The sequence below is a fragment of the Marmota flaviventris genome, chromosome 5, assembly GCF_047511675.1.
Source record: "Marmota flaviventris isolate mMarFla1 chromosome 5, mMarFla1.hap1, whole genome shotgun sequence".
In the NCBI taxonomy this organism is placed as follows: domain Eukaryota; kingdom Metazoa; phylum Chordata; class Mammalia; order Rodentia; family Sciuridae; genus Marmota; species Marmota flaviventris.
In genome coordinates this window covers 45,796,777-45,823,110 of record NC_092502.1, presented here as the reverse complement: position 1 = coordinate 45,823,110, position 26,334 = coordinate 45,796,777, and the positions used below count along the sequence as shown (strand labels likewise).

Here is a 26,334-nt window from a genome sequence, read left to right as displayed (position 1 = left end):
AAAAACTACAAAATCCTACAAAAGTTTATGAGAATAACTACAAATAAAATTTAAATATGGAAGCAGGTACATTTTATCTCCATCATTAAATCAGAAATTTCAAGTTAGCAGTAAAACTTAACAAATTGTAAGTACGCATTATATATTTAGGTGTGGCATGATATAAACTTTTAAGAAATGCAGGCAAACTTTCTACATGATAAAAGTAACTTTTGGTCAGATAAGAATGAATTCCATTACCCCAACTACTTTTTCACAGTATGAATCATATATACTAAGATAAAAGTCTAGGTTTTGCCTAATCAATCTGTGATTATTCATACTGAGACTAAGCCACCATTTAGTTTGAATTCTCAACCAAGAAATGTTTTTGTTGTTTTGTTTTTTGATACCAAGGCTTAAACCCAGGGATACTTAAACATTATGCCATATCCCCAGTGCTTTATATTTTTTATTCTAAGATAGGGTCTCCCTAAATTGCTTAGGGCCTCACTAAGTTGCCCTAAGCAAATTAGTGGAGGGCCGGCTTTGAACTTGCGATTTACAGCAACCTTATATATATATGTTAATGGCTATAGAGTACTTCTTAGGGTGAACATTAATAAAAATTAGGAGTAAGTCAGGTATAGTGGTTTGGAGGAACATTGGAACCTGAGGCAGGAAGATCCAAGTTTCAGGGTAGCTTGGACAACCTAGCAAGATCCTCACTAAGGGCTGGCTTTGAACTTGCGATCCTCCTGTCTCAGCTTCCTGAGCCACTGGGAAGAAATGTATTATTAAGTATATTAATTACATAAACAGGAGGAGAAATATTTATAAAAACAGTGATGAGCAAACTATTTCCATAGTATCTATTAATTTAAAAGAATTTATAATACTTGAAAAGCTAATTACAAGTAATTTTTATTTATTCACTTTAAAAATAGAGAAGTCAGATGAATTCTAATTTATACTATAGGTATGTAGACAGACACATAGATTTATTTGAAAAACAAACTTTAGTCTTTTTTATAATATGAGAATAAAGGATAAAACTAAATTTTTTTGGGGGGGTATCGGGAACTGAACCCAGGGTTTGTGCATGCTAGGAAAGCACTGTACCACTGTGTTCCACTCTATCCCTATTATTTTTATTTTAAGACAGGATCTTGCTAAGTTGTCCAAGCTACCCTGAAACTTGGATTCTCCCGCCTCAGGTTCCAACATTCCTCCAAGCAACTGTACCTGACTCACTCCAAATGTTTATTAATGTTCACCCTAAGAAATACTCTATAGCCATTAAAATATATGAGGCTGCTCTAGATTTGTTTATATTAAAAGTTTTTAAAAATATTAAGCAATAATAAGCAACATGCCAATAAGCATGTTTGCTGGTATAAAAGTATAATTTTTTGGTAAATGCAAAATGAATTTTCTAGGATATATATAAAACTGGGAAGGACTAAGATTGGGAGAGGGAGGCTCAATTAACATTTTATACTTCCCTATAATGTTTCAATTTTTACCATAAAAATAAAATTTATGTAAAATGTCCTTACAAAATTTTTTACAACTTAAAAGATTCTTTAAATTAGACTTATAACTAATATAGGTAGTAATCAATTATCTAAACCAAATGATAAAAATGAGGAATCTTTTCCCATTTTATTAAATAGTATATATTCAATTACATAGTTAAAAAATTAGAAACACTATAAATGCTTTACTTACAATCCTCCTTCTAGGAAATTACAAACATTTTCATCTCTCTTAGATACCAAATGGAAAGTCTCCCGGATGATTTGCTGTTGTGTATCTTCACTCTGAGAAAGAATAAGTCATATACATTAGGATTGAGTTTATAGGTTTAACAAAATCTTTAGAATTTTTAAAAATAAAATACAGCAATATTGGAGTGAGAATTCCATCTAAGAGAAGTCCTTGGAAAAATGACTTGAGTTATACTTTACAGAAGCAAAACCCAACTTTTTTTGATGAAAAAAGAAAAACAAAAAACTACCAGTATAGTAAAAGTAGCTTATTTCTAAATTTCAAAAACTAACAAGAATAACAAATAAATTAGAAATACTAGCCAAAGCAAAATAGATATCAACTAGCCAAAGCCCACTGTTTTACAAATGAGTAAAATGAAGAAGTAAACAGAGATGTTAGAATTAATTCATGTAGCCAATCTATATTTGAATGAAAAAATAATGCACAAGTTTGGAGATAGACTGAGGTAAGAGTTCATCCACTTTACTTATCTTTATATAACCATAAGCTAAAACCAAGAATTGGTTAATTAAATATTTATTAAACTCAACCAAGTAATTCACATTCCAGTTTAAAAAAAAAATCAGCTTCCCAACACTGCGAGAACTAAGCAAAATTACCTCAACATGCATCATAAAAAAAAAGTGTAACACTATGTACAAAAAGAGCATAAAAATATGACAATATCCAATGTTGAGAAAGATGTGGAGGCAAACTCTCATCCCACATATGTTAAAGTAATGAGTACAATCACTTAGGAAGTTTATTTACAAGCATTTATTTTTGCTCCTCGATACTATTCTACACCATATGAAACCCCTGGTTTTGAAAGTCACAAACACTTAAATATCGGTAATTACATATATCTAACAAATTCTTTTTTATTGATTTTTTTTAATATATTGACAGTGGAATGCATTACAATTCTTATTACACATATAGAGCACAATTTTTCATATCTCTGGTGAATATACATAAAGTATATTCACACCAATTTGTGTCTTCATACATGATAATGATGTTCATCACATTCCACCATCATTTCTAACCCCCTGCCTCCTCCCTTCTCCTCCCACCCCACTGCCTTATCTAGAGTTCATCTATTCCTCCCATGCTCCCCCTTCCTACCCAACAAAGAATCAGTCTCCTTATATCAGATAAAACATTTGGCATTTGTTTTCCTGGGATTGGTTAACTTCACTTAGCATTATCTTCTCCAGCGCCATCTATTTACCTGGAAATGCCATGATTTTATTCTTTTTCATTACTGAATAATATTCCATTGTGTATATATACGACGTTTTTTTTTTTAATCCATTCACCTACTGAAGGACATCTAGGTTGGTTCCACAGTTTAGCTATTGTGAATTGTTCTTCTATAAAGATTGATGTGGCTGTGTCCGGGCAATATGCTGTTTTTAAATCCTTTGGGTATAGACCAAGGAGAGGGATAGCTGGGTCAAATGGTGGTTCCATTCCCAGTTTTCCAAGGAATCTCTATACTGCTATCTATATTGGCTGCACCAATTTGCAATCCCACCAGCAATGTATGAGTGTGCCTTTTCCCTCACATCCTTGCTAACACTTATTGTTGTTTGTCTTCATAACAGCTGCCATTCGAATTGCAGTGAGATGAAATTTTAGAATAGTTTTGATTTGCATTTCTCTAATTGCTAGAGATGAGAACATTTTTCATATATTTGTTGATGGATTGTATATCCTCTTCTGAGAAGTGTCTGTTTGGGTCCTTTGCTCCTTTATTGATTGGGTTACTTGTTTTTTTGGTGGTTAGCTTTTTGAGTTCTTTATATACACTAGAGATGAGTGCTCTGATGTATGAGGGGTAAAAATTTGCTCCCAAGATGTAAGCTCTCTATTCACCTCACGGATTGTTTCTTTTGCTGAGAAGAAACTTTTTAGTTTGAGTCCACCCCATTTATTGATACTTGATTTTAAGTCTCGCAATATAGGAGTCTTATTAAGGAAATTGGGGCCTAATCTGACATGATGAAGATTAGGCCTACTTTTTGCTGATGATATGATTCTATACTTAGAAGACCCAAAAAGTTCCATCAGAAAACTTCTACAACTAGTAAATGAATTCAGCAAAGTAGCAGGATATAAAATCAACACCCATAAATCAAAGACATTTCTGCACATCAGTGACAAATCCTCTGACAGGGAAATGAGGAAAGCTACCACATTTACAATAACCCCCCGCCAAAAAAAAAAAAAACTGGGAATCAAAACAAAAGAGGTGAAAGATCTATACAATGAAAACTATAGAACTCTAAAGAAAGAAATCAAAGAAGACCTTAAAAGATGGAAAGATCTACCTTGCTCTTGGATAGGCAGAATTAATATTATCAAAATGACCATGTTTCCAAAAGCACTATGCAGATTTAAGGCAATTCTGATCAAAATCCCAATGGCATTCCACATAGAGGTAGAAAAAGCAATCATGAAATTCATCTGGAAAAATAAGAGACCCAGAATAGCTAAAGCAGTCCTTAGCAGAAGGAGTGAAACAGGTGGCATCAGTATACTAGACCTTAAACTATACTATAGAGCAACAGTAACAAAAACAGCATGATATTGGCACCAACTAGACTGGTAGACCAATGATACAGAAGAGAGGACACTGAGACTAATGCACAAAATTATAATTATCTTATATTAGACAAAGGTGTTAAAACATGCATTAGAGAAAAGATAGCCTCTTCAACAAATGGTGCTGGGAAAACTGGTAATCCATATACAACAAAATGAAATTAAACCTCCCTCACCATGCACAAAACTCTAATAAATTCTTAACCCATGCACCAGGAGATACATAGACTATTAATAAAAGCAATGTTTGTAACAACAACAAAAAAAGCTGAAAACAATTCAAACGTCCACCATTTGCAGAACAGATAAATAATGACATAATAAGATCTTATAAATTATCTCCTTATATATGAATGATTCTTAAAAACTTAATATGGTAAAGAAAGTTTTAATCCTCCATGACAAAATACCACAGACTGGATGGCTTATATAACAATATTTATATTCTTACAAGATTCAGGAAGCTATCAGTCCAAGACCAAGGTGCCAGCATGCTCATTTGTAGAGAAGTGCTCTTCTGCTATCCTATAATTGACCACTTTCTCACTGTGTCCTCACATAGCAAGGAGAATAGAAAAAGCAAGCTCTCCAGTACTTCTTCTTATAAGGGAACTAATGCCACAAAGAGGGTCCCACATCATGATCTCAGTTAATCTAATCATTTAAGGAAAAGTCCATTTCTGACTACCATTACTTCAGGGTTGGAACTCCAACATTGTGGGCAGACACAATTTAGTCTACAGCAGAACAGAAAAGCAAATACCAGAACAATAAACCATCCCACTAATATAAAATTCAAAATTAAGCAAAACTAAACAATATGTTATTTTAAAAATATACATAGACTAGAGGTGATAAAAACAAATTATAAAGTAAAATTAAAGGAATGAATAACACATATTAAAGGATTAGTTTCACAAAAATTATATTCTCCAACCATAATTCAAATAGGTGAAAAAATCAAACTACTTTCCAGATAAACTGGAAAGCAAGAAGTAAAACTATCTCTTTTAAGAGATAATAAGATTTTATCCCCCCAAAGCCGTATAGATTAAAAAGAAAAAATTGACAGAGATAATAAGCAAATTCAGCAAGTGAAAAGATACAAAATAAACACATAAGAAACCATTAGCAATAAAACCTAAAAAAAATTAAAAAGCAAATCCCATTCATATTCGTGATACTGTCCAAGAAAATCCAATAAAAATAAAAACACAATACTCAGGAATATATTTAATCAAAGATGTACAAGATTTGTACACTGAAAACTAGAAAACAATGCTGAAAGATACCCATTCATTTTATAAGACTAACTTAACACTCATACCAAATCAGACAATGAGAAATGAATCATAGTACAATCTCATTTTCGAACATAAACAGAATTTATTTTAAGGGATTTAAATATTTTATTAAAATAGCAAATAGCAACAACATTCCTTTTTGATCATTTCAAATATATACCTATTGCTCTAGCACGTGTGAGGGCCCTGGGTTTAATTCTCAGCTCCACATAAAGATAAATAAATAAAATAAAAAATAATTTTTAATACACTATTGGACTGGGATTGTAGCTCAGTGGCACAGCACTTGTCTAGCACTAGGTTCCATTCCTCAGTACCACATAAAAATAAATAAAATAAAGGTACTGTGTTCATCTACTTAAAAAAAATATATACTATTGAGATACACACATTTAAGTATAGGAAATAAAGTAAGAGCCACAGTTTCTGAATCTTGTTAAATCAGATGTAATAGGACAAATTGATATTCAGGTTTCAATAACATAGAAGAACACATCATTGCTGAGTTATCAACAGTCAAGGCAAAATGAAATAAAAAGTAAAGCATGATATCTATCTACTCATGAACATACACTAGTTTTATGTACAGTTTGAGCTATATTTGTCTCCCATCCTCTGTAACCCCTAATAGGGTATTTCAGTAGACTTTCTTTAGCATTCTAGAGAATGAAGTCTCTTCTACTTATTGTCTTCCTTCAGTAATTCCAGGTTATTATGGGCAGTGAATCTGCATTTACTAACTTCTGTATACTTAAAGCTGATGGAGCATTCCAGTAAACAAAGCATGGTTCACCTTCAGTAATACACAATGATCCAACAACATCCCCAGTGGAAATCAAGAATAGACAGACATTCCCAAAGTTTTCAAAAGAAAACTTTTTTTTTATTGGTTGTTCAAAACATTACAAAGCTCTTGACATATCATATTTCATACATTGATTCAAGTGGGTTATGAACTCCCATTTTTACCCCAAATACAGATTGCAGAATCACATCGGTTACACATCCACATTTTTACATAATGCCATATTAGTAACTGTTGTATTCTGCTACCTTTCCTATCCTCTACTATCCCCCCTCCCCTCCCCTCCCATCTTCTCTCTCTACTCCATCTGCTGTAATTTAATTCTCTCCCTTGTTTTTTTTTTTCCCTTCCCCTCACAACCTCTTATATGTAATTCTGTATAACAATGAGGGTCTCCTTCCATTTCCATGCAATTTCCCTTCTCTCTCCCTTTCCCTCCCACCTCATGTCTCTGTTTAATGTTAATCTTTTCCTCATGCTCTTCCTCCCTACTCTGTTCTTAACTTTTTTGAGATCACTCGCTGGCCACCATTGACCGCCCACCGTTTGCCTATTTGCCCGGCGCCTTTTGCCTGCCCATCACCCATTTCCCAATGTCCACCTGCTGATAGCCGGACAACTGCCTGCTGACCACCTGCAGTTCACCCACTGCCTGCTGCCTACTGCTGCCTGGAAATCCATTGTCAGGGTACTCACAGGTTTGGTTACATGTGGCTGCCACCATCTTAGGACACCAGCCAGGGCCTGGGATGAGAGTCGAGGGCCAAGTGACCTGCAGGTTTGCTTCCACCACTGCGATCATATCAGGGTGCAGCAGCCTCTGTCTGGGGACACTAGTTAGGGCCTGGAGATATAATGTCAGGGTATCTAGAGGTCTGGTTGCACCTGAGGTCTTTCTGCTGGGTGTGCTAGTGGCCGCCATCTAGCTGCCTCTTTGCAGTGTTGTACCTTTGTGTAAGCACATCCCTGGTGGTTTCTCTCCGAGCTGAAACAGCATTGAGATCTTGGGAGTGCAACAAGTAAGAGCCTGGGCAATCTGGAGCCCAGATCAGATTACAGCTGGGTCTGCATGGGCAAGTCTGGGCCTGGAAAACCTGTGCAAAGCCAGAGACCAAGGGCAGTTCCCTGGGCGGAGAACAGGTTGGAGAAACTGGGCTCTCTCCAGCTCAGTGAGTCCTGAAGTGCGGGGACAGAAGAGGCCAGCTATAATAGGTGGAAAGACTGGAAAAGGGTGTGAGGGCATCTTGCTATTGGTTCACCCAGCCAATCGTCCAGCACCCACTGGACTAGAGCTATCATCAAACTTCAGACAACCCCACCTTATCAGCAGAGAAAGGAAACGGAAAAAATTTCTGAAAGCCAATGAAAGCAATCGATGAATTTTCCATAGAGACCACCCCCACATCTCACAGATAAGTGAGATAAATTTTCCATAGAGACCACCCCCACATCTCACAGATAAGTGAGATTAAAAAATATATACAGATATAAAAAATATATATCTGTATATAAAAAATTATATATTTTTTATATCTGTATATATTTTTTTATCTCACTTATCTGTCTCCCTGGATTCTCTTTCTCATTTCTCTCAAGCTAACAGCCAACCTCTATTAATTCCTCCCTTGCTCTTTCTATAATTTTTTAACTCTATCTTCTGTCCTTGTTCCTCATAAACATCACATCTTATACTACTTCTGTTCCTTTTTTTTCCATCATTATAAACCCTTTTAGCAAACTTATCATCAATATTGTAGACAATAATTGAACACATAATTTCTGTTTATTGTGACAAAACTGTAGATGCCTTAATAGGAGTTATGTGGTTTAAGATTGTATATTATTTGCATTGGGTGCTGTTAATACTGATCTCCCACTTAAAGATGAGGTACTGGAAGCATTCAGGGACACTATAAAACTACAGGGTAGAAACTGTAGGGCCTTAGATCCATACCACTAATGGGAAGACACACAAACAACATGACAAAACAAGGGAACAAAGTGCCTCAAACAAATTAACATGTTCCAACAATAAAACCCATAGACAACACAGTAGAATAAATGTCAGAGAAGGAGTTTAGAAGGTACATAGTTAAACTGATCTTTGAAATAAAGGATGGTATGAGAGAAAAAATACAGGAAGTGAAAGATCACTTCAATAAAGAGGCAGAGATTATAAAAAGAAAATTTTTTATTTTTATATTCTCAGCAAATAATGAACCAAATTAAAAACTCAATGGAAAGTGTCACCAACAGACTAGACCACTTGGAAGATAGAACCTCAGGCGATAAAGACAAAATACACACTCTTGAAAATAAAGTTGAGCATACAGAAAAGATGGTAAGAAACCATGAGAAGAACTTCCAAGAAATAAGGGATAACATGAAAAGAGCAACTTCAAGATTTATCAGAACAGATGAAGGCATGGAGAAGGAAAATCAACTACAAGAGTTATAGGACTCAAAATGTACAAAATTACAGCAGACTCACATCTAGGCACATTATAATGAAAATGACTACCATGCAGAAAGGACAGAATTTTAGAGACCACAGAGAAAAAAATCAAATTACATATAGGGGGAAACCAATTCAGAGTTCAGCTGATTTCTCAACCCAGACCCTCAACACCAGGAGGTCTTAGAATAATATATATCAAACACTGAAAGAAAATGGATACCAGCGGGAATTTAATATCCAGAAAAACTAAGTTTCAGGTTTGAAGATGAAATAAAAACTTTCCATGATAAACAAAAGTAAAAGGAATTCACAATTAGAAAGCTTACACTACAGAATATTCTCAGCAAATAATCCCTGAGGAGTAAATGAAAAAAACAATGAAACCAGCAAAGGGAGGAATTACACTAAAGGAAAAGTCAATCAAAGGAGAAACAGTCAAATTAAAACCAAAATAAACCAAAATGACCAGGAATACAAATCATATTTCAATAATAACCCTGCATGTTGATGTCTTAAACCCATCAATCAAAAGGCACAGACTGGCAGACTGGATTAAATTTTAAAAAACCCAACAATATGCTGTCTTCAAGAGACTCACCTCACAGGAAAAGACATCCACAGACTAAAGGTGAAAGGTTGAAAAAAATAATATCACTCACATGGACAGCGTAAACAAGTGGGGGTTTCCATCCTCATATCAGATAAAGTTAGTCAAAATGGATAAAGAAGGACATTTCATACTGTTTAAGGGAATTATACATCAACAAGACATAACAGTCGTAAATATTTATGCCCAAACAATGGAGCATCTATATACATCAAACAAACCCTTCTTAATTTCAAGAATCAAATAGACCACAATATAACAATACTTGATGACTTTAACAGACCTGTCTCACCACTGGATAGATCTTCCATTCAAAAACCAAACAAAGAAAACTATAGCACTAAATAATGCAATCAATGGTTTAGACTTAATGGACCACATAATTTCATCCATCAATGATTAAATACACTTTCTTCTCAGGAGCACATGGATCCTTCTCTAAAATAGACCATATCTTATGCCACAAAGCAACTCTTAGCAAATACAAAAAATCAGAAATACTACCCTGTATTCTGTGAGACCATAAAGCAATGAAACTAGAAATCAATGATAAAAAAGAAAAAAATAGAAGCAACTCCAACAGCTGGAGACTAAATAACATGCTACTGAATGACAAATGGATAGCAGAAGAAACAAAACAATACTTAGAGCTAAATGAGAACACCAATACAACATATCAAAATCTTTGGGACCTATGAAAGCAATGTTAAGAGGAAAGTTCATTACATTGAGCTCATTCATTTTTAGAAAGTCAATGAATAAATGACCTGACAATACATCTCAAAGCCCTAGAAAAAGAATAAAAAATCAACACCCAAAGCAGTAGAAAACAGGAAATAATTAAAATCAGCATGAAATTGAAACAAAAGAAACAATTCAAAAAACTGGCACACACAAAAGTTTTTTTGAAAAAAAAATAAATAAAATAGAGAAACCCTTAGCTACACTAACGAAGAGAAAAAGAGAGAAAACTCAAATTACTAAAATTCATGAAGAAAAATGAAATATCACAATGGACACTACTGAAATACAGAAGATACTTAGAAACTATTTTGAAAATTTACACTCCAATAGAAAATCTCAAAGACACAAACAAATTTCTAGAGACCTGATCTACCCAAACTGAATCAGGAGGACATACACAATTTAAACGGATCAATTTCAAGCAATGAAAGAGAAGATGCCATCAGAAGCTTACCAACCAAGAAAAGCCCAGGACCAGATAGATTCTCAGCCAAGTTCTACAAGACCTTCAAAGAAGAATTAACGCCAGTACTCCTCAAATTATTCCATGATATAGAAAAGAAGGGAACCTTTCCAAACTCATTCTATGAGGCAAGTATCACCCTAATACCAAAACCAGACAAAGACACATCAAGGAAAGAAAACTTCAGACCAATATCCCTGATGAACATAGATGAGAAAATTCTCAATAAAATTCTGACAAATTGCATTCAAAAACACATTAAAAAGATGATGCACCATAATCAATGGGGTTCATATCACAGGGATGCAAGACTGGTTCAACATATGGAAATCAATAAATGTAATTTATTACATCAATAGACTTAAAGACAAGAATCATATGATCATCAATAGATGCACAAAAAAGCATTTGACAAAAATATAGCACCTCTTTATGTTCCAAACACTAGAAAAACTAGAGATAGTAGAAACTTATCTCAACATAGTAAAATCTATCTAGGTGCTAAGCCCACGGCCAACATCATTCTAAACGGAGAAAAATTAAAAGCATCCCCCTAAAAACTGTTCAAGACCATGATGTTCTCTTTCACCACTTCTATTCAACATTGTCCTTGAAACGCTAGCCAGAGCAATCAGACAGACCAAAGAAATTAAAGGGATATGAACAGGAAGAGAAGAATTCAAAACTATCAACATTTCCAGAGGACATGATTCTATACTTAGAAGATCTAAAAAATTCCAACAGAAAACTTCTAGAACTAATAAATGAGTTCAGCAAAGTAGCAGAATATAAAATCAATACCCATTAAATTAAATGCATTTCTATACTTCAGCAATGAATCCACAGTAAGAGAAATTAGGAAACCCACCCTATTCACAAAACTCTCAAAAAAAAAAAAAAACTTGGCATCAACTTAACAAAAGAGATGAAAGATCTCTACAATGAACACTACAGAATACCAAAGAGAGAAAATGAAGAAGACCTTAGTTCAGAAAGATTTCCCATGCTCTTGGATAGGCAAAATTAATACTGTCAAAATGGCCACACTTCCTAAAGCTCTATACAGATTCAATGTGATTCCAATTAAAATCCCAATGTCATTCCTTATAGAAATAGAAAAAGCAATCATGAAATTCATTTGGAAAAATAAGAGACCCAGAATAGCCAAAGCAATCCTTGCAAGAAAAGTGAACCAGGAGGCATCACAATACCAGATCTTAAACTATACTATAGAGCAGTAGTAACAAAGACAGTATGGTACTGGCACCAAAACAGAGAGGTAGACCAATGGTACAGAAGAGAGAACTCAGAGGCTAACCCACAAAATTACAATTATCTTATATTAGACAAAGGTGCCAAAAACATACATTGGAGAAACATAGCCTCTTCAACAAATGGTGCTGGGAAAATTGGAATCCATATATAGCAAACTGAAATTAAACCTTTATCTCTCACCCTGCACAAAAATCATCTCAAAGTGGATCAAAGACTTAGGCACTAGAACAGAGACCCTGCACCTAACAAGAAGAAAAAGTAGGCCCAAATCTTCACATGTCAGCTCAAGACTGGCTTCCTCAACAAGACTCCTAAAATACAAGAAGTAAAATCAAAAATCAATAAATGGGATGAATTCAAACTAAAAAGCTTCTTCTCAGCAAAGGAAACAATAACATGAAAAGACAGCCTACAGAATGGAGAAAATCTTTACCACATGAATATCATATACAGCACTAATCTCCAGTATATATAAAGAACTAAAAAACTTAACCCCAATAAAATAAAATAACCCAATCAATAAATGGGCTAAGGAACTGAACAGACACTTCTCAGAAGAAATATAATCAATCAACGAACATAAAAAGTTCATTTACAGAAATGCAAATCAAAGCTACTCTAAGATTTCATCTCAATCCAGTCGGAATGGCAATTATCAAGAATACAAGCAATAATAAGTGTTGGCGAGAACACGAGGGAAAAGGTACACTCATGCATTGCTTGTGGGACTGCAAACTGGTGCAACCACTCTGGAAAGCAGTATGGAGATTCCTCAGAAAACCTGGAATGAAATCACCATTTGACCCAGTTATTCCACTCCTCAGTTTATACCCGAAGGACTTAAAATCAGCATACTTCAGTGACACAGCTATATCAATGTGTATAGCAGCTCAATTCACAATAGCTAAACTATGGAACCAACCTAGATGCCCTTCAACAGAAGAATGGACAAAGAAAATGTGGTACACAAAATGAAATATTACTCAGCATTAAAGAATGAAATTATGGCATTTGCAGGTAAATGGATGCAGCTGGAGAATATCACACTAAGCAAAATAAGCCAAACCCCCAAAAAACAAAGGTTTAATGTTTTCTCTGATTAGCAGATGATGCAGATGTGGGTTGGGTAGGGAACAATGAAGGAACTTTGGATTGTGAAGAGGGGAGTGAGGGGAGAGAAGGGAGTGTGGAAATGGGAAAGACGGTGGAATGAGATGGACATTATTATATGTTTCCACTACCAGTGCAACTCTGCACCATGTACAGCCAGAGGAAGGAGAAGTTGTGCTCCATTTATGTATAAAGTGTCAAAATGCATTCTACTTTCATGTATAAATAATTAGAATGAATGAAAATGAAAGAAAAAAGAAACCTTTTCAACTCTATAGGTTATGAATTCATAGCATAAATTAGACAAAAGTATAAGAAAAGAGGGAAGACTATGGGGTACACAAAGCATATATTATTTTAAAGAGCTAAAACTGTCTATTGTAAGAAGAAAATGAAATAAAGTAGTTGAAATATGTTAAACACTTTGTAAAAGTAAAGTTTTGCAAGTTCTAAATACAAGGTAGTTTGGGAGAAAAATTCAGTACAGTCCCTGACCTTGGACACACACCTGAAAATCAACTACATCTTCTTCTCCTCCTTCTGTGGACATCTTTCTCAGGAGAGATTATCTATAATTCAAGCCGATATCTTGAAATTCTGTCCCTGATAGTCTGTCCTCTAGGGGGCAGTGACCAGGAATCTGACAGTCTAGATAATACAAGAGAAATGGCCCTTAGGGGCACTAAGTGTAATGTCCAGGCAATTCTGAAAATCCAGGACATTTCCTGGCTTTCAAGGTGCCCAGTGTTCTCCCTGTATATCTTCTAGCACCCATACATCAGAGCTAACAGTCTCCAAAGCATAGGAGACAGAGCCTAGAAACCAACCCCAATAATCAAACACAATTCATTTTTTAAAATGTGCATAAAGTATTACTAAAGTGAGTTGATTCTATCAATGCCAAGTTGATTTAATATTATAAAACTGATCAATGTAAATCTCTGTATTAACAGAATATTAATAGTAGGATTATACATAAATTTGGTTTATTTATGCAAAGAATAATACACTGTATTAAAAATGATTATAACTGAACCTAATATGCCAAAAGTCAATCTCAAAAACTAATGAACACAATTTTTTAAAAAATTAAGTTCCAAAAGAATATATACACTGTGACTATCTTTGTAAAGTTCAATAAGATGCAAAACAATAATTGTTTAAGAACAAAAAAAATTGGGGCTGGAGTTGTGGCTCAGCAGTAGAGCGCTCGTCTAGCATGTGCAAGGCCCTGGGTTCGATCCTCAGCACCACATAAAAATAAAATAAAGGTATTTGTCCAACTACAACTAAAGAATAAAAAAAAAATTTTAAAAAAGAACAAAAAATTATATCAAAATGAAAAGAGAATATTTTTAAAAATTCAGTGGGGTTGGGGTTATAGCTCAGTGGTTGAACACGTCCTTAGCATGTGCAAGGCCCTGGATTCAATCCCCAGCACCAAAAAATTAAATTAAAAATTTAAGACAGTGGTTATCTCTGAATACAGAGGAAAACAGAAAACCTTCAAAGGTATTAGTAATTTTTCTTAAATACAGCAATTAGGTTATTATTGACTATAATTTACATATATTTAACATGTAAATATTCTTTTATATATACTCAGCATTTCACAGAAACACTGAAAAGAGGTTGGAAGAAGAACAAAAGCACTGTGTGAGACAGCTGCCCTCTTCCTTCCTTATGTGTGCTTAATCATATCCCACCCACTTCCTTCTAGTTTTCATGTAGAACTAAATGCTCTACATGGATCATCATTATCTACCTACTCTTGTGGTTTCACAACAGTAGTATGTTACTCTCTTCCTAATTTTTAATTCTCCTATGTTCCCAGTGCCTAAAAGAAGACTGTCCTTTTTTCTGAGTTGCTCACAAGGTACTTCCAGCTTCCAGACAGACATCTCTACTTATTTTCCACAAAACCATATGAAACATTACATGTTAAAGACTAAAAACATTACATTTTTCCTAAAAATATTATTACTATATTCTAGTCTCAGCTAATCACCAATTATCATCTTCCATATGAAAAATCTTGATAATTCCCTTTCTTTCACTTCCCATGTCCAGATGCAGGTAAATTCTTCATAAACAACAGTAATGCTAGATTCAAACACATTATTTCAACTCAGATTTTTATTTTTACTCAGAATACCATATGAACCACCAAAATGTTTGTTATTCTGCTACCTGTCTCCCTACTCAACTGACCTACACACAGCACCAAATACATTACCTCCTTTAAAAACAAACAAACAATATTTACTTCCTTTCTTAAAGATCTCCAAGGTCCATATAACCAAATCTAGGCATACCTTTTAAGTTTCATTATTTATTTCTTCTCCCTTATCCAATCTCCTCTAACCACACTGCATATCTCACCATTCACTCCCATTATATTTTCTCACTTCTGTTTTGGAACACCTTTCTCACTCCATTTGCTAACAACACCCTTTTTAGACACACAGCTTAGTCATTACCATTTTTTTAAGTCATTACCATCTCTATGAAGTTTTTTTTGTTCGGTTTTTTTTTTTTTTTTTTTAACTACGTCAGATAAAATTAGTCTCTTCTTCCTTTGGTCCTGTTGATATTCCTTTTAGGTACAGAAAATAATGCGTTCAACTTTCCTTTGTAGGCTCTAAATTCTAATATGGGAATCTGAACTTTGTATCTCAAAAATTCTCAGGAGAGAAACATACTACATAAAATACAATAATAAAATAGCAGCTAGTGGAAAGTGAAAATATGAGGAGAAATTTTTACATTTAGAGAAAAACTAGAAAATATAATAGAGAAGTACCCAAAAAATAGAGTGAAAGGGTAAAAATACAGAAAATAGAAAAGAAATGATAAGAAATATATAATAGTTCAGAGTAATGATGAATAAAAGGAGATTCAAAAAGAATACAGAGAAAATTGAAAAATGTTCCTGAGGAAAAAGGAGAAGAGTTTCCAGAATTAACGAAAACAGATCCACAGCAGTGAAACTGCCATACAACTGAGACCATGGTTCCTGTTCAAGATTTCAGGAGAGATTTCTTAGAGACATGAAAATAACAACAGATGCATATAACTTAGACAACTGGCAAAGATGTAAATTAGTGAAAACTGAATGGAAAAAACTAGATTAAAGGAAAAAGCAATTATTTTCAAGGAAAATAAAATGTCAGGAAATAAAAAAAAAAATCTAAGCACAGTTTACAACATGGCTCACCTAAAGGCATTTTTCCATAATAAATTAATGTAAACACTGAATACTGGGGAAGTGAGGGGAGACAGAAAAGCGAAAGACAGTAGCATGAATTGGACATAACTTTCCTATGTTCATATATGAATATACAACCAGTGTAACTCCATATCATGTACAGCCACAAGAATGGGAAGTTATACTCCATGTATTTATGCTATGTCAAATTACATTTTACTGTCATGTCTAACTAAAAAGAAAAAATTAAAAATTAACCCCTTCCAAAAATAATAAATACTGACCTCACCCAATGGATGAAGTAACTATGAAGGCACTGGGAATCAGTTGTGGGAGAGCTAAATAATTATTTTCAAGAGCAGAAGCAAAGAGATCACATCAAGTGAAAAGTCAAGCAGCAAAATAAGCATGTTATTTAGAGTCATGTACAGAAATACTACAATAATCAACTAAAAGTTATTGGTAGGAAGGGGCAAGTTAGGGAATGATATTTTTCATAATAAACCCTATAAAATAGAACTATTGGATTCTTTAACTTATGTGTACTTATAACTTGCGAAAACAAACTAAAAACTAAGATGTGGGGGAAAAGAGTACAGAATCTGCAACCAGACTGTATATGTTTATTATTGGATGTGCCCAGTGTTAATTGTGAGACTTTAAGCAAATCACTTATGCTTTCTGTGCCTGAGTTTTTCTTGTCTGGAGCATGGAGAAAATAACAGTGTCTACCTCATGGAGTTGTTATAAGGACTGAGTTCATATATAAAGCTCTTAGAACACGACCCACACATAGAAAACACATAGTAACGACTTATTTTTAAGTATTTACCTCTAAACTTTACACCTGTAAAATAAGTTCTAGAATTCTCAGGACAGTTCAAAAATTTTATAGGGAGGCCAGGCATGGTGGCACACACCTGTGATCCCAGCAACTGAGGCAGAGGCAGGAGGATTGCAAGTTCAAAGGCAACCTTAGCAACTTAATGAGGCCCTAAATGACTTAGAGAGACCCTGTCCCAAAATAAAAAATGAAAAGGGTTGGGGGTATGGCTTACTGGTTAAGCACCCCTCGGTTGAATCTCCAGTATCCCCTCCCCCCAAAAAAAAATCATAGGGAGTTTTCTTTTGAGGAAAGTTATCCTTTTACATTATATTACCGTTTGTCAACAAATAACAAATGTGTTAAGTTTGCTGTTTCATTACTTTAACAGTGAAAATAATTTCTCATATGAACGTCAAGATTGCCATCTGGAATCTTCTCAGAATGCTGGCAATACTCAACTAAAGAGAATTAATATGACTGGTTACCAGAGACTGGAGGAAGGTATGAATGGTGAAGGATGAAGAAAGAGGTAGAGATCAAAGAGTAAGATCTTCAGTTAACACTGGAGGAATAAGTTTTAGTATCCATTGTACTGCATGATGATCACAGTTAATGATGTATGTTTCAAAAGTTCTGATAGAACAGATTTTTAAAGTTCTAATCACAAAAAAGTAAGTTGATGAGGTGATATGCTAACTAGCTTGATTAATCTTTCTAAAAGATATAAATAGATCAAAACACTGAATTACTGAATTGTACCCTATACACACAATTACTGTCAATTAAAACAACATTTAAAAAAATGAAAATCAATATGGGAAAGAATGCCTTAAAATTTTAATGAAGCAAGCAAATTCTATGCTAAGGTTTCCAATGACACAATACAATTGCCCTCTCTTTAATAATCAATTTAATTTAACAGCTTTCATAAAGAAGGCCGGAACTTGCTTTTAGGCTGATCAACTTTCCTAACTCCATAGTTTCATAACAAAAGTCAAAAGAGATACATTTCAGTTAGTCGTAACTTGTACATTATATCAGTTTAAAGATACTGCATTACATAAAGGCAATAACCTATTACTTTAAATATTTCTTAAATTACTACTGAAAAATAAAGACAAAGTGTCTTCAGAATTCTACTAATTCAGAAATCTACTAATACAACTTTCTTTTCCTGTGTTCCCTTCCTATCCTTTTGCATGTCATAAAAGGCAAATTTTTTTTTCTTTTTTAATTGCTTTTATTTTTTAAATACACGACAATTCTTATTACACACATAGAACACAATTTTTCATATCTCTGTATATAAAGTATGTTCACACCAATTCATGTCTGCATACATGTACTTTGGATAATGATGTCCATCACATTCCACCATCATTGCTAACCCCCTGCCCCCTCCCTTCCCCTCCCACCCCTCTGCCTATCTAGAGTTCGTCTATTTCTCCCATGCCCCTCTCCCTACCCCACTATGAGTCAGTCAACTTATATTAGAGAAAACATTCGCCATTTGTTTTTTTTGGGATTGACTAACTTCACTTAGCATTATCTTCTCCAACTGTATCCATTTACCTGCAAATGCCATGATTTTATTCTCTATAAAAGGCAAATTTAAAATTAAAACTTTTTCTGTGATTAGACAGTTAATATGTCATTATCCTCATCAATCCTAATCACTGAGCGTCATCCTCAGCCTTTTTTGTTTTATATTTTATTTTGAGACAGGATCTTGCTAAATTGCTTAGGGCCTCACTATGTTGTTAAGACTGACTCTGAACTCAGGATTCTCATGCCTCAGCCTCAAGAGCCATTGGGATTACAGGCTTGCACTGTTCCCAGCCAGAATATATAAAGAACTCTTCCAGCTCAATAATAAAAAGATAACTAGACATGCCTGTAACCCCAGTGACTCAGGGTCTGGGGTTGTGGCTTAGTGGTAGAGTGTTCACATAGTACATGTGAGGCACTGGGTTCAATCTTCAGCACTACAAAATAAGTAAAATAAACGTATTGTGTTCATCTACAACTTAAAAAAAATTAAAAAGAAAGAGTTCATTCCAAAAGAGAGCCCAAATAATTTAAACACTGGGCTCTTTGTTTAGAAAAATAATAGAGACAATTCATTCTGAGGAAATAAGAAGTACTTGAGAAAAATCTCTGGGATTTTTCTATAGTCCCCTGGTGACAAAGATTTTCCAACCAAGGAAAGCAGCAAATAGTACTACTAATAAAAGTAACTCTTATTATTAATTTTGATAACAATTACTGAGTCTTAGGTGTCAGGTTTTACAAGTATTTTCTTAGTTAATCCTAATCTAAAAAATATTATTCAAAATAAAAGTACACAGAAGATTGTTTAAATAAATTACCGTAAACTATACAATAAACTACTATTTGTCATTAAAAATAATTTTCTGGATATGGGTACCCAAAGCACAAGAAAGTACAGAAAAACACAGATAAGGTGAAACTCATCAAGATTTAAATTTAAATTCATAATTCTTCCGCTGAATGGAAGAAAATATTTGCAAATCATATATCTGACAGAGACTAACACTCAGAACATATAAACTCCTTCAATCAATAATAACAAAACTAGATTGAAAAATAGACAAATTATTTGATAATAAACATTTCTCCAAAGATACAAAAAGGGCCAATAAGCACATGAAAAGATACTCCTCATCACTAGTCATTAGAGAACTGCAAATCAAAACCACAAGGAAATACCACTTCACCCCCATTAGAATGGCTAATACAAAGAAACAGAGACTAGGTTGGGGTTGTGGCTCAGTGGTAGAACGCTTGCCAAGCACATGCGGGGCCCTGGGTTGGATCCTTAGCACCACATAAAAATAAATAAATAAAAAAAAAGGTATTGTGCCCAACTACAACTAAAAAATAAATATTAAAAAAAAAAAAAAAAAACAGAGACTAGCAAGTGTTATCAAGGATTTGGAGAAACCAGAATCCTTGGGCATTGCTGGTGGGTACGCAAAATGGTGCAGACTTTGTTGAGAAAAATAGGGTGATTCCTCAAAAGAAGTAAACACAAAATTACCAGAGACAGAGGAGGAGGCAAAGGGGGAGGTACCTGAATGAAATCAACCAAATTATATCATTATCTTGTGTGAACATATGAATATGTAATACCAAATCCTGCTATTGTGTATAATTATTATGTATAATTATAATACACCAATAATTTCTTTCTAAGAATTACCATATGATCCAGCAATTCTACTTGTAAGTATGCATCCAGAAGAACCAAAAGCAAGAACTTTACCAGACATTTATACAACTAAGTTCATAGCAGTATTTTTCACAATAGCCAAAGGTGGAAGCAAGCCAAACATCCATTGCTAAATGAACGAATAAACAAAATATGGCATTTACAAACATGCAATGGAATGTTATTTCACCTTAACATACTACAACCTGGGTGAACCTTGAGGACATTATGGTAAGTGAAATAAGCCAAAGAATGACAAACTTTCTGTGATTCCTCTTATATGAGGTAGTCAATTTTGTAGAAACAGAAAGTAGAAGGAAGTCTGCCAGGGGCTAGGAGGTGAGAATGAGGAAAGCTATGATGGTTTGAATATGAAATGCCCCCTCAGACCATGTGCTAAAAGCTTGGTTGCCAGCCTCTGGCACTATCCGGAAATGGAGCAAATTATAGGAAGTACGGCCTAATGTAAGTGAGGTTACTAGGGGTACACCCTTCCTCTCTCTCTTTGGTTGCTGGCTGCCATGAGATAATCAGTTTTGTTCTGCCACATGCTCTCTGCTATGGTGTTTGCCTCGCCACAGGCCAAAAAGCGACAGAACCAACCAGCCTCTGAACTTTGAAACCATTAGCTAAAATAAATCTTTCCTCTTTTTAAATTGATTATCTCAGATATTTTTTCACAGCAATGGAAAGACTAACACAGGGAGCTAGTGTTTAATATTTATAGTTTCTCTTGGGAAAGATGAAAAATTATAGAGATGGAGGGCGGACAGTGGCAAAACAATGTGAATGTACCTAATGACAGAGAACTACACACTTAAAAATGGTTAAAAAAGTTTTGTATTATACATGTACTACTACAATAAAAACTATTTCATTGCCATTTTATACCACATTAAGATACATTAATGACAGAAAATAGAAGGATATACACAGTGGGATAAACTGGTACAGTTCCCCACTCAGCACATAGACATCAAAATACTGAACAACTGAAAAAGAACATTGGAAAAAAAGCCTTTTCCTCCTGAGTAGCAAAATGAACTGTGACAGCTAGTGATTTTTGTAATTACATCAGGCTTCAAGTAAGGCAGGAAAGACACAAATGCTTCTCAGCACAATAATGGAGGTACTCTAGTAGGTTTCACACAAACTCTGTTCACATGAAATTAAGACTGAAAGAGGTTTCAGAAAAATATATTCTTTTCTTCTTGCATTTTGTTACTTCACAGGCAACAAGAATGGAATCTGCTTGATCAAGGTCTCATTGGTATAGAGAATGCACAGAATGGGAACATTCACTTTCACCTTCATTCACAAGACAAACACTCCTCTCTCTCCAGAGCCTAAGGATAACAGGAGAAAATAAACTGAGCAGAGGACAAAACCATTAACTTTTCAGCAGAGGCACTATTTAATTGTGCAGATCACAAGTAGGGTTCAAGCAGAAATAGCTCCTCTTGTTGGCATGTGGGGATGATGTCATCAGACAGAAAGTTGTGAAGAAGTGGCAGGCACAATGGGGCATACAGGCATGATTTGTCCTTATCTTTTCCTCTGACTTCATCTCCTGCCACTCAGGTTGCCTTTTTGTTAGACCTGAACACATCACATCTGGCCTCATTCAGGGTGCTTTCTGCCTCTTTCTGCCTAAAACATTCTTTCCTCTGCTGTTCTCATGACTCTCTCCTCATTCTCTTTTCAAATGCCAGGTCCTTAAAGAGGCTTTCCCTGATAATCCTACCTAAAACATACCTCTGCCCCATCACTCTTCATTCTCTTCCAGTGATTTCATTTTTCTTCATATACAGGTCATAATCTTACATAATTTTTTTTAAATCTTCTACCTCCTATCACTAGAATATGAACTCATTGAGCAGGAATAACATCTGTCTTACTTATCATTGTATTATTAATGCTTAGAACAGAGCCATACAAAACAATACTTTTTGGAAGAATATGGGCAGGGAACGAGAAAACAATGCCAAGTAAAAACATGTCAGGTAGTTTCCCCACAGGCCACTTCTCCTTCCCAAGGCCAACTCTAGAAGTGCCTCCACTTGGAGTCTTACAAAAACACCTGTTAGCTAAAATTATCTTTATTCCTCTTATAATGAAATATTTTCTAAGAGATGCTTGATCCTTCAGAAAAATTTACCTATACTGCAGTTCAAAATATTTGATAAGAAGGCTGAGAGGGTAAAAATAATGAGGAAGGAACAAGTGTAACTTATTCTTATGTAACAAGAGGCAGAAGGGGATTGGACTCTGAAGATAGTCTACAATTCAGAATTGCCTTGGATCATAAGCAGCAGTGAAGAAATTCATAATCCACAAGTACAAAGACTCCAAGTGCTAAGGACAAGAATGGGTGCTGACTTTCCAACAAAAGTTAGCTAAGACTTACCCTTGGAATCATAAAAGGGAAGGGCCCTGATAAACTTAGGTTATATGTATGAGTTCAGTTTTCTAAAAAAGGTATATATCCTTCATTGAGAAACTGAGGAAAAATTAATAAACACTGGAGGAAATATGCTACATGTTAATAATTATCTGTGTATAATGCAATCAAGGATGACAGTGATCTTAACACAAATATTTTCTACATAATCTTAAAAAGTTTTATTTAAAATGTCAAACAATAAATAATTTAATAATCAATGATGTGGATAAACAATTTCTCCTTTACAATATAATTTCCAATAGATTTAATCTTAACTTCTTAAAAAGCAAGGTTTAAGGCAAATTGCATACAAAAGTTGGGACCATATCAAAATTTGAATTTTCCAAAGACTGCTTTATATAAGGAATACCTTGAACTAGGATTTACTGTGGCACATGTTCCAGACTACATATGACAAAGAACCATTCCTTGATATCAAAAACTTCAGAATCAAACTAAAATTAAAAAAAAGAAAAATATTATTTATTGAAAGGAAAAATGTACGCTAATAAAGAAGGAAAAGTGGTGATATATATACTAATCACTAATCAGCTTAATTTACCCATTTATATTTATAATATATATATCTCAAAACATCATGTTGCACACCATAAATATAAAGTGACAAATTTTTGTCAGGTATACCTTACTAATAATAAAATTTTTAAAGTTTTTTAGAAGAGGAATAGTGGACCCCTGGATGATCAATGCCACATCCACTCCTCTATTCCAACTTTCCAAAATGTACCAATTTTATTTGTGTTTCCACCCTTCATGGTTAGAAGTAATACTGGTGTTGGGTAGGACTAACCAGACTAGAGAGAAAAAAGATACATTCCCAGAAAGAAACAGATCACTGTGTCTTTCTGATTTAATTGACAAGGAAAGAAACCAGCCTTTGGATAACAGTAATTTTATGATGAGTAAAACAAAGAAAAAAAAAGAAACTGGATCTATAAGGAAGTCATTGATTTGCTGACGCAAATAAATTTGTAATCTGTCTACTGCTCTGCACTTCCTATAATGTACACAGTTCTTTTTTAGGCATTGGAGTGATGCAATATAAAACCCAATTTATGTAGTCGAAAGCATTCTACTAAATATTAAAGGAAAACAAATCATTTGTAACTTCCTTCTAAATAAAAAACTGAAATATTATGTTAATATATACTAACACCTTAATACTCAGAACTGTTAATAACTACAGCTTGATCAGAGAGTAAGTTTAACGATCACATCCATCACACTTTTGTAATAGTCACTAAAAAAAACACTATCAAAAAATATAGATATGTCTTTCTTAAGGATTCTTTAAAAAAGAAAAAAAATTATACATTCAATTTTTTTCATATTAATTTTTTTAAAAAAGGAAAGAACAGTCTTACAGTTCCTTCTAGGATTTGTTTTTGGCGACAAACAACAAATCAGACACAGTTGATAAGAAAACTGAGGCAACTCAGGCATTTTAAAATTTGGAAATTTTCCTGCTTGCATTTTATATAGGGGTGGTATGTGTGTATGCACGCATATACATATCTTGATCTTTTATATCTGTGGAAACACATAAGGCAACTCAAAATAATGCATTTCTGGGGCTGGGGTGGTGGCTCAGTGGCAGAGTGCTTGCCTAGCACGTGTGAGGCCCTGGGTTCAACCCTCCACACCACATAAAAACAAATAAATAAAATAAAGGTATTGTGTCCAACTACAACTAAAAAATAAATATTTGAAGAAAAAAAAAAAGAAAGCATTTCTACTTAGAGTGACTCACCAAAGAACACTAATAATACAGGAATCATAACCCACAGGGTTTTTTTTTTTTCTCTTATTTGATAGCTCTGTAAAAATATAGCTGGTTTATGAAACATGTCTCAATAACACACAGACATTGCCAGGTGAATATTAAAAGAGTAAAGGTTAAATTTACTGTGGCTAAGCATTAAATAGGAGAGACAAAAACATTTGAACTTCTGCTATAATGGCTCAAGTGTACAAAAGGGAAAAACAAAAAAGGATACACCTTCAAATTCTTAATATCCGACTCTACTAGAATGAACCAAAACTTAAGTTCAGTGAAACAGATGTGTGACTTCATGTTTCACACATGACAACAGCTTGGATGCACAATCAAAGCTAAAAATCTATTGCAGCATGAAATGGAAATATGCACTGCTAACAGATAGAAACGAACATATAAATTGTTATGTCATGAGGAAAAATAAATGAAGAATGAAAATCCAATGTAATAGTATTAATTTGTTGACAAAAAGTCAAAACTGCTCAGTGCTAAACCAATGTAGCTGGACTCAAACCTCAGCACATCAGTGTACAGAACTATTGACCCAGTCATATCCCTAGATATTACTTAAGTTAGACTTGAAACTGTCAATGTTACTGGAGATTTATTTATTTATTTATTTGAGACTTCTTTCAACTTAAACAGAAACTGTTGAAGTAACAGCTATTCTACTTTTGTAACAAAGGAATGGATTCATAAAACCTCTAGTTAATGAAGGACTAAGAGAGTTGAGAGTTGGAAGGAAATTTAAGGAGTCAATTCTAAATCTGAACTATATCCCAAGGTAGGTTCTAAATGAATGTCTTCAGCAAAGAATCATCAAGAGTTTTTTAAGTTCAAGACTTAATGTAAGCTGGGTACAGTGAGACATGCCTATAATCCCAGCTACTCAGGAGGCTGAGGCAGGAGGATGGCAAGTTTGAGGCCAGCCTGGGCAACGGAGACCCTATCTCAAAATAAAAAATACAATAAAAAGGGCTAGGGATATAGCTCAGAAAAAAAGATTCATTGTTGATTGCTTGGGGTGACACCAATATACCTAAACCCTAATACCTCCCTTCAAGGATATAGGCTGTGAAACAGAATACTGTACCTTTAAAGGATAAAAAATTAAATCCTAAGAACCAGGAGTCTTACAGCAAGATAAAATACTTCAAGGAACACTTATGAGATGCTTAGGCTGGGTCTAGAACAAGGAGTCAAATTTGGACACGTGGCAATGGAAGAGAAGGACACTCCAGGTAGTATGAATAGAATGCACTCCAATACCCTATGCAAACAAACATCATTTCCAACAATTCTTCCCTGACACAGTCTGCTCTTGTTATACCAGTCTTCTTGGTTTTCTTCAAACAGGCATTCTCTCCTCAGGGCTTACACATTTGCCTGGAATGCTCTTCCCTGATATCTGCAAGGCTTGCTTTCTTATGTCCTTCAAGTATTTTTTCAAATGTCACCTTCTCAAGAGAACTTAACTGGCTACCTTATTTAAAACTGCCATCCTTACACTCCCTATCACCTTGCCCTGTTTTGTTTTTTCCACAGCATTTATTACTACCTGGTACACTATATAGTCTGCTTCCTATTAGCTGTGTCTACACCCTTCCCACAAGAGCAGAAGATAGATATATTTGTTCATCTTCAGTGTCTGCACACATAAGTCATGAAATAAATATTTACTGATAAACTGATGGACTAA

At 34.4% G+C, this 26,334-nt stretch overlaps 1 protein-coding gene across 2 annotated transcripts in view; it reads right to left on the bottom strand.

Annotated features, from left to right (window-relative positions):
* Ap3s1 (adaptor related protein complex 3 subunit sigma 1) overlaps positions 1-26,334 on the bottom strand; it is an 82,263-nt gene that overhangs the window by 53,665 nt on the left and 2,264 nt on the right. For both annotated transcript variants that reach the window (XM_071612200.1, XM_027941131.2), the window contains exon 2: positions 1,711-1,802. In XM_071612200.1, the coding sequence (XP_071468301.1) occupies positions 1,711-1,802 (92 nt within the window). The remainder of the gene's footprint in view (positions 1-1,710; positions 1,803-26,334) is intronic.